Source organism: Chanodichthys erythropterus, chromosome 22, assembly GCF_024489055.1.
Source record: "Chanodichthys erythropterus isolate Z2021 chromosome 22, ASM2448905v1, whole genome shotgun sequence".
Taxonomy (NCBI): Eukaryota; Metazoa; Chordata; class Actinopteri; order Cypriniformes; family Xenocyprididae; genus Chanodichthys; species Chanodichthys erythropterus.
The window spans coordinates 26139057-26149376 of NC_090242.1; the positions used below are offsets into that span (position 1 = coordinate 26139057).

General features: G+C 37.2%; 1 protein-coding gene across 1 annotated transcript; it reads left to right on the top strand.

The window, feature by feature from the left end:
• The first annotated feature begins 998 nt into the window (after positions 1-998).
• Positions 999-8757, top strand: zgc:165604 (uncharacterized protein LOC792578 homolog). The gene is made up of 6 exons (XM_067375073.1): positions 999-1062; positions 1743-1897; positions 4468-4666; positions 8021-8176; positions 8260-8382; positions 8558-8757. The coding sequence occupies exons 1-6, from the start codon at positions 999-1001 to the stop codon at positions 8755-8757; spliced, it is 897 nt and encodes a 298-aa protein (XP_067231174.1).
• Positions 8758-10320: the final 1563 nt, after the last annotated feature.

Below are 10320 nucleotides of genomic sequence, written 5' to 3' on the forward strand. Positions count from 1 at the left end.
TAGTCGCCACAAGCTCCGAAAACGGCAACAAAAACAAACTGGTGCAGCCTGGACCACGAATCATAATAAACATGCTCCAGCCTATAGCCGACAGGAATGATTTTAAATGCGCGTTCATGACTGTTTCAGGAAGCACGGAGGGGAGGGGAGGGGGAGGAGGGAGGGTAGTGTTTTGTTTGACAACACTTCGAACGTCAACAGGAAGTTACTCCACCCAGAATCGCTTAGAGCACCTTTAATTTAGAGAAGGCAGAAACCACCGCCATCTTACTCCGACGAAAGTGACTTGAATGCACCTACCGTCGTAAACACAAACTTCCCAGGAGGAGTTGAACGCACCATCATTTTTCAGTGATAGTCACATGACTAATGGCTGTTCTGAGTGTGCAGTAGCAGAATAACATGTAATCAATAGAAAGGTAACTGTAGTCTAACAAGTATTATATAAAATGTAATATAATCAGGTATTTTTGGAATCAGATTATGTAATATGGATTATTAATATATTCCAATTAACTTTCCGATCATCAAATATCTTGAAAACATGTATCATGGTTTCCACAAAAATATGAAGCATAATATTAACTTTTTAAAACATTAAATAAGCATATTACAATGATTTCTGAAGGATCACATGACACTGAAGACTGGAGTAATGATGATGAAAATTTACACAGCAACACAAATGTTATAAACATATTAAAAACGAAAGGGATCATCACATTATGAGCCTGTGCCATAATATTTGAAAACCCCTGATTTAGCAGATGCTTTCTTACTCAACACTACAGGGACAGGTAAACTATTCACTGTGTGTGGTTACAGGGGATACAGAGCGATAGAGGGAGGGCAGGAGATAAAGGGAGAGAGAACGAGAACTGCCCCCCTTTGATGCCAAATAACCCAGTTATGCCTGTCCAGTCAGTGCCAGTGACTGAGGTTTGAAGGGGGAACACACTGACCTGTATGGAGGATAGCGCACACGTATCTTTTCAGAGATGGGCTGTACGGGATGGAGACTCCTCTGGCTGGCTTGCTTGGTGTCCACTTTTCTTCAACATGGTGCGTGTTGATTTTATTTTTAACATTAGGCTGTTAAATATGGTCAGAAATACCTTTTGACGACTGATGAGAACTGTTACTTGATAACTTGAAGACAGCTGATTTTAACCAGGGTTTAACATATTGAAACATACCAAGTATCTCAATGTTTTTCATATTACAAACCCTTTTGACATCAATCCATTTGATATGAAATGTTTGAGTGAGGTATAATAAAAACCAATGTGCAACAAAGATCACAATGATCATTTGAGCAGTTTTATAATTGGCGTTTTATGTGTAATGTTACAGTAATTGGAGTATTTGTAATTTGGGTCAGTTTTTTTTTTTTTAGAATAAGACTTGAAGCTCATTGTTCTCTCAGTTGGTGTATTTGTCCTTGCCAAGGCTGTCAGCTGTAATTAAGGCTTTATAGTCACTATGCTTTCCCACACACACGCACACACAAAGGCCCAGGGGTGGCAGAGCGGTGGGGGTGGGACTCATCATTACAGTAATGAGACAACCATTGAGAAGGAAGGAGAGATGTTGAGAGCTACACAACAAAACTGTAGAATAAATGGGCCTGCTAAGTGATTTATCATTGCCAGTTTTTTGCAACAAGAAAAAGCGCCACAAATAAAGCAAAAAAGGTACATTAAAAAGGATCCAGCTTGACTGTTTCCCTCCACCCCCTTCAGGTGCAGTCCGGGTGACTGTGAGGGAATCTGGTTTGGAGGTTGTACGGGGAGATTCTGTCATTCTGCCCTGTTCGTTCTTCACCATGATGCCCTTGTTCAGACTCAGCATCATCTGGACTCTGACCCCACTCTCCGACCCTGACTCCCCCACACAGGTGTCACCTATATACAATCAGCTAATAAATCTTAAAGGGATAGTTCACCCAAAAATTGTCATTTTTGGGTGAACTATCTCTTTAAGGTCCATTCACACCAAGAAAGATAACAATAACTATAACCGAGTTCTAAAAACTCTAAGAGACTAGTGGATTCCACACCACAACTAGAGATAATGACACAGGGGAACAATATGGTTGGAATCACTTTAAGAGGGTTTTTCCCCCATGTATTGAACATTTAAAACATTGATAGGCAATCAAAAGCCATTCAACTTTAACCATTGTATATAGCCTAACCTAGAATAAAAATTGTGTTATTGTCATTGGTCTGGATGCTAATATAGTCATTGCTATAGGGTGCATCTGAAACAGTAGGTACTCCTTTTGAATATGTAATTACATAGCGACCATTAAAAAAAAGTATGTTCTGTATAGTATGAATGTGTGTAGTATCAATGTAATCTGGGTGTACATTTGCTAAGTTGTCATTGTCATGTGACCTACCAGCATCAGTTGCGTATAGCTTCATTGCCATTCACAAATCCTCTCCTGTGGTCTCATGGGATAGTAAAGTGTCCATTAGATGCGCACTTCAGAATCTAGCCGAAAGTTTTAAGTCAATATGGGTACTTTGAGTTTGGAATTCTGTTTTGAAATTTTGGAAAGCTGGAATTCACAATCACATAGTTGGGAAGTATGCGATTTCAGATACAACCATAGCTTTTGTTGTTGGTGTGAATGGCTTTTAGTCAGGACAGATTCCATATTGAAACGCAAATTAAAATGAGGCTGTGAGGGTTAGGATGCATCTTAATCAGGTCCCTAGTTCAGTATTAAGGGTACTGACCAGGGGGTCAGCCATTTTATGTACTGTCTCAGTCACAAAATCCTAGAACATTCGCTCCGTAAACAAATTCCACAAAGTTTAGTGGGAAGCACCTTTTGTTCCCTTAGCCGGGAATTCTGAAATGCTAGACGGGTAGTAAACATAATGTAGATACATTTTCAAAGATAAATTAAATATTGTCTAAAATGTTGCAGGGTTCTTCCCATTTTTGATAAATACCAGTGGTGATGTTACATCGAAAGCTTGTATAGTTATTTCACTGAAAATTTAGTAAGCAGTGTCCCGATGTGTAGTAGGCCAGGGATAAGGCTTTCTCAAACTTTTTTTTCCTCAAGTACCCTCTGAGATTTTAAGTTAATATTTTAAAAATTCAACAATACATTTGCATGTTTACAGTTCTGATGACGGTTGATGGTCACATGACATGCAGGAAAACAAAATTTTGTATATATATATATATATATATATATATATATATAATGAAATATACAGAGCTGGGTAGTAATGGATTACATGTAATCTGTATTACGTAATCAGATTCCAAAAATCAAGTACTTGTAATTAGAGTAAACTACTTTTTAAAATACTCGTAATCAGACTACAGTTACTTTTTTATGGATTACATGATTACATATTATTTACACAATGGCATGAAGTTGCTCACAATTCATTAATTCTCCTATTTTTTCTTTTTTTTTTTAAACATGTATATTTTTTTCATAATAAACCTGCTGCTTATATACGTTTGTGATTCTTTGAGTTTTTCCGGCGGTGAGGCTAGATGAAATATAGATGAATATATATGAAATGTATATATATGAAATAATATAATAATACTAATACTAATAATAAAATATGAAATATAGATTAAATATTTGATGTAGCAGTGATATTGCTGTGAATTTCATGTTTTTCAGTATTTGTTTTTGTAATATTGCCGTTTTCTGAATTTACATAATTTTAAGTAAATATGTTTTAAAATCATAAGATGTGATTTTGTTTTATTCAGTGTTACTATCAGCAAACACTAACAGGTACATTAGTGTTAGTATTTTGAAGTATTAACTGTCCATACATTGCAGTTTAAAAAGAATCTGTTGAGGCTCTGAATAGAATAGAATATATGTTTTGGACTATATTTATAATAGTACAAGATTATCCTACAATATATGTGACATCAAATAAGGGTTAGCACAAAAGTAATCTAAATGTAATCCAAAAGTAGTCAGATTACGTTACCAAAAATGTGTAACCTAAGAGACTGTATTACTGATTACAAATTTTGTCATGTAATTTGTAATCAGTAACTTACAATTCATAAGTAATCTACCCAGCTCTATAATAGATATATATCTATTTCAATTGTATGATTTAAATAATAGCTTTTCATCAATTCATGAATCCCTCGAATTTTCCAAATGCACCCTTAAGACTTTTACAGTCTTTCCAACGCCGACTTAGCACAGTATAAAGGTCCTAGATCATATGTAATTTTTGAAAACTCACAACTTTCATAACAGTTCTTTCAGAAATCTTTATCCACTGAAAGTGTTTGGAAATGTTTAGTCAACTCAACCATTGGCATGTTGTTAAACACTTTTGATCCGTTGAAAACACTGTACTTTCATCCCTCACAGCCTCGTTTTCATTCCTTTAAAAATGAAATATGGTGCTATAGTCTGACTAAGATCCAAGGACTGATATCTCTCTCGTTGCACAGGTGATCGTGTATGATCATGGGCAGGTGATTGAAAGCCCTTCATTCATGGGCAGGGTAGGCTTTGCTGGGATGCCCTGGAGTGCAGACATCATCTTGAATTACACGCGGGTGTCTGATGCTGGAGTCTATCGCTGTGTGGTCAGCAACCCACCTGAGACAGGAGACCCTGGCATAGGAGAGCTCAGCCTCACTGTTCTGGGTACTATACATCAAACGGCATCTCTCTTTTATAAACACCCAATTTATGCACTGAAAAATAGGTTGAACCATTCACACCACCATCAAGACAGCAAGTTTGATATAACTTTTATACAAGTTAAACAATAAGTTTAGTAAATTGAGTAACTTACATTTTTGTCAATTAAAACAGTTTCTGCTCCGTCAACGAAAACAGTTCCAAATGCAAATAGTGTTGCACGACCTTATTTAGCCCGCCCCTTTTCACCACTGCGCTCGTTGTGTTCTGTTTTCTGGTTTGTATTTTTACAGCATGAAGGTAAGTTCTTACGTATGTATGAATGAACCGCTCGTTTTAAAATCTTCCCGGTCTACTGACATTTATGACATCCGCTTCAAACATTACAATGTTTATGATAACTTTCGTTACTCTAGAATAATTAAAACTACTTCACCAGTTACTCTTCAACAACAATGCCATAGACAGAAGTTCAAAGACACAATTCTAAAGATGGCTGCGCGCGTTTCTCTGGCGCATAACGTCTAATCGAACTGTAGCAATACCCTTCTGATAAAAATGGTACTTTAAAGGGATAGTTCAACCAAAAATGAAAATTTGATGTTTGTCTGCTTACCCCCAGTGCATCCAAGATGTAGATGACTTTTTTTCTTCAGTCGAACGCAAATGATGATTTTTAATTGCAACCGCTGCCGTCTGTCAGTCAAATAATAGCAGTAGATGGGAACTTCAAATATAACAGTAAATAAAACTTGCTTAGACAAATCAAAATTAAAACCTGCGGCTCGTGACGACACATTAATGTCCTAAGACACGAAACGATCGGTTTGTGCGAGAAACCGAACATTATTTATATATTTTTTTACCTCTAATACACCACTATGTCCAACTTCGTTCAGCTTCCTGTTAGTGAGGTCAAAAAACGCGTTCTGGTGACGGAAGTGATGTCTCGCCCATATACTTCAATGAGCGCGAGACATCACTTCCGTTGTCAGAGCGCGATCAGACCTCACTAACCGGAAGCTGAACGAAGTTGGACATAGTGGTGTATTAGAGGTAAAAAATTATATAAATACAGTTCGGTTTCTCGCACAAACCGATCGTTTCGTGTCTCAGGACATCAGTGTGTCGTCACGAGCCGCAGGGTTTAATTTGGATTTGTCTATGGAAGTTTTTTCGACTCTTATTGTTCAAGTTCCCAATCACTGCTATTGTTTGACTGACAGACGGCAGCAGTTGCAGTTAAAAATCATAATTTGCGTTTGACAGAAGAAAAAAAGTCCTCTACATCTTGGATGCCCTGGGGGTAAGCAGATAAACATCAAATTTTCATTTTTGGGTGAACTATCCCTTTAAGAATGACAGCACGTTTTAATAAGAGTCGTATTTCCTGCGCCATTGAACATGATATTTTTAGTGATATTTGTAAACTGTCTTTCTAAATGTTTCGTTAGCATGTTGCTAATGTACTGTTAAATGTGGTTAAAGTTACCATCGTTTCTTACTGTATTCACGGAGACAAGAGCCGTCGTTATTTTCATTATTAAACACTTGCAGTCTGTATAATTCATAAACACAACTTCATTCTTCATAAATCTCTCCAACAGTGTAGTGTTAGCCAGTTAGCCACAGAGCATAGCCTCAAACTCATTCAATATCAAATGTAAACACTCAAATAAATCACACAATCCGACGCATGCATTCAGTATGCATGACGAACACTCTGTAAATATCCATTTTGAGGGTTATATTAGCTGTGTAAACTTTGTTTATGCTGTGATAGAGTCGAGAGCTAGGGAGGGGGCGGAGAGCGCGCAATTTAAAGGGGCCGCAACTTGAAATTGGCTCGTTTCTAATTATGCCCCAAAATAGGCAGTTAAAAAAATTACTTTAAAAAAAGTATTTTGAGCTGAAACTTCACAGACACATTCAGGGGACACCTTAGACTTATATTACATCTTTTAAAAAAAAGTTCTAGGGCACCTTTAAGACCTAATATTTGTAATAAATATTTGATATAAACTCGCAATCGTGAGGGGAAAAAAAGATATAAAACATATAGATTTTTCAATATAAATTTAAATTGCTGATAAAAATGGTACTTTAAGAATGACAGCATGTTTTAATAAGAGTCGTATTTCCTGCACTGTGCAAGTGCAACAGCAGGACAGTGTGTGTACTTCCACTCCCTGCAGGTAGTGATGATGGGCGCTTTAGAAACACTGCTTCATGAAGCTAATATGAATATTTGTTTCAAATCAGTGGGTCGGAGCGCATATCAAACAAAATTCACTGATTTCAGTAAATGAGGCTTCGTTACGTAAAACATAACTGTTTTGAAACGTTTTCTATGAACTCATGAATCATGCTGATTTACTGAGGTCGCCCCCAGCAGTGAACCATCTATGATTTTTATCTGATCTCTGATCAGTTTTATACATTTGTAGATGTTTTAATGAGACATTATTAAAAGAATAATAGTAGTTAATAGTCTTTTATTGGCACGTTTAGCTGAGCCATCCAAACAAAACAAGTATTGAAAATTGATAACTATTATTATACAGACACTTGATATTTAATCTTATTAGCGTATTAGTTAATTGCATTTGATAGATTTTACTTTGAACAAAACATTTGTAAAAGGTGTTTTCATGCATGTTTGGCTTGAGTTTTTGTTGCATTTTACACTGTTCTGACCAGCAGGGGTCACCAGACTGTGGCGTTTCGAACACTTCGAAACAGTGAATCATGTTCAATTGATTCGAAGCTTTGAAAAAAGCTTTTTCTCCAATCAGTACCTGCTTGCCAAACTTTTATTTCCTCTCATATGTGCTGGTATGTAAATATTCACGCAGCGCAGTACTGAGTGCTTACTGACACATTAGAACTATGAAGTAACCTATGGAAGATTGCTTGATTAATATTAATGACAGCAAGTTTATTAGGCTGCTGTCACTTAAGACCTAATGCACGGGTTCAATACTTGCCAAGACTGTCATTTTGACGTTATTCTGTGTATTTGACTGTTCAAGCACAAAAAGTGATTTACATTTTTTTTGTGAGATATAAACTCGCAATCGTGAGGGGAAAAAAGATATAAAACATATAGATGTTTCAATATAAATTTATTTTATGTATAAATATTTGTTTATTATTCATTCCTTGGAGAAAACAAGTTTCCAACATTACTTATGCTTATTAGTTTTTGCTCAGGTTCAGACCTGAATCCGTCCAGATCCTGCTGCTACACTTTATACAAGAAGTGGAACTCTTTCCATTTTATAGACTACTTGAAGATATGTTGAAGTTTTCAGCTTGATGTGTTCAGGTTTCATAACTCTCTATATGCGTGTGCAGCACCACCATCTCTTCCTGTGTGTCTATGGGAAGGAGACACAGATGCTGGGGGCAATGTGAGGCTGTCCTGTGTGGTGGCGGAGGGCTTTCCCGCTCCTCAGGTGATCTGGGAGAAGCTAGAACCGGATAAGACAACACTACCAGTGAACATGGACGGTAAAAACGCTTGGGTGTAAAAAAAAAACAACTGTTTCTGCATGTCTGATGTTTTTCTTAAACCTGTATATTATGTGTCCCAGGTGACATGACAGGTTCTGTGCACATTGCCAATGTGTCTGCGCAAACCTCTGGCCTTTACCGCTGCTCAGTGACCAACCCGCTGGGAACTCAGCACTGCTACATTAACCTGTCTGTGTACACACGTAAGTCTTTCTGTACACTTTTATGATCCCTTTATGGTGCTTTTCTATGCTTATTCATTGTACCTGCATAGATAAGAGTGACAGAACAGTCTTCAAAACCTCTTTTGTGTTGCATGGAACAAAAAAAGTAAATGAGTACCTGATGACAGATTTTCTTTTTTTGGTGACCATATAGCTCCAGATAATTCTCCAGGAATCCTGCAGGGGGTGCTGTTGAGTCTCTCTATGGCCCTGCTCTTGCTGGCTCTGATGGTGCTGGTGCTGTGGCTCCACCGTTCGGCACAGGAGAGCAAATGGAGGATCAGCCACGAGGAAGATGAGTGCTATAATGAGATCAAATACACACCCTCTTTCATTAAACGCTCTTTTGTCTGAGACTAGGACAGGAAGTCACAGCTGGATCATCTCTGCACTAATCTCAATGTACAGTTTCTGTCAGACAAGAGCCCTGGAAAGATCATACTTTAACATCATTGTTCCACAAGGATTTTGTCAGGTAAAGTACTTAAAGGGTTAGTTCATTCAAAAAGGAAAATTACCCCATGATTTGCTCACCCTCAAGCCATCCTAAGTGTATATGACTTTCTTCTTTCACTTAAATAATGTCCTTGCTCTTTCAAGCTTTATAATGGCAGTGAATAAAAGGATTAGATTTTGAAACCAAAAAAAGTGCATCTATCCATCATAAAAGATATCCACACTGCTCCGGCCTTCTGAAGTGAAGCGATGCTCTTGTGTAAGAAAAATATCCGTATTTAAAACTTTAAAAACTAAAATAGCTTCCAGAAGGATGGCCTACGCAAGTCGACTTAGGCCAGAAGAGTAACCCCTGGCATGATGTAGGAGTAGCGAAAGCTTTGACGCCTCTCACTGTTCATATAGGGCTGCGCAACAAGCTCAAGCTCCTGTTCTCTTGTATCGAAATCCTCTGAAATTTCTCTTTAAAAATTCTCGTTTCAGACTACTAATTCATGACCGGTGTTGTCCTCTATCCTCTGTGCGTCCAAGTCCCTCATTACATCATGCGTCAGGTCAGAGTTCACTCTTTTGCTGTAAAACGATGCGTACAGCCATCTGTCTGATATTTTTCTCACTCAGACGAATCGCTTCACTTCAGAAGGCCTTTATTAACCCCATGGAGCCATGTGGATATCTTTTATGATGGATGTTTGCACTTTTTTGGCTTTCAAAATCTAATCGTCTATTCTCTGCCATTATAAAGCTTGAGAGTGCCAGGACATTGTTTAATAATAACTCCGATTGTGTTTGTCTGAAAGAAGATAGTCATAGACACCTAGGATGGCTTGAGGGTGAGTAAATCATGGGGTATTTTTCATTTTGAGTGAACTATCCCTTTAAGTGCTTAATTGCATTACAATTACTGTAAAGACTACTGTGAAGGTTTTTTTTTTTTCATGTGGGAAACAACAGTATGCCACAGATGTTGTGAAATGGATCTTAATTTTTTTATTAAACCCACCATATTACTTTAAGGGCTGTTTTTTTTTTAAGCTGCACATAGTCTCAAGGTAATCAAAAGTCACTATAAAATCAATGCAAGTTTTGAGTTTGGTCCTCTGGTAAATGTGTAATGTGTTTGTCCTCTGTAGTGGGACATTCTTTTCATACTGTAACATGCAAGCTTTAAAGCTTATTGTAACTATTGCATTTTGCTTTTGGAATTAAACCTCAAATTTTATTACAATAAAAATGTAGAAACATGCACTTTTAGTTTGTTCTGAGCTAATAGGAATCGTCTTACATGATTCATTTTAATGTGTATACACAAACACAAATACATGTCTGTGTGTGTATATTTACATTTACATTTACATTTATTCATTTGGCAGATGCTTTTATCCAAAGCGACTTACAAGTGAGGAATACAACAAGCGAGTCATTATGACGAGGCAAATAGACAAGAAGTGCTCATAATAC

What these genes read in the sequence shown, in the direction of transcription:
- zgc:165604 (XM_067375073.1), top strand. Translation starts at nt 999, where the DNA reads ATGGGCTGTACGGGATGGAGACTCCTCTGGCTGGCTTGCTTGGTGTCC. An exon ending in ACTACCAGTGAACATGGACG is followed by an intron (nt 8,177 to 8,259) that starts GTAAAAACGCTT and finishes TATGTGTCCCAG; the next exon opens with GTGACATGACAGGTTCTGTG. An exon ending in TAACCTGTCTGTGTACACAC is followed by an intron (nt 8,383 to 8,557) that starts GTAAGTCTTTCT and finishes GTGACCATATAG; the next exon opens with CTCCAGATAATTCTCCAGGA.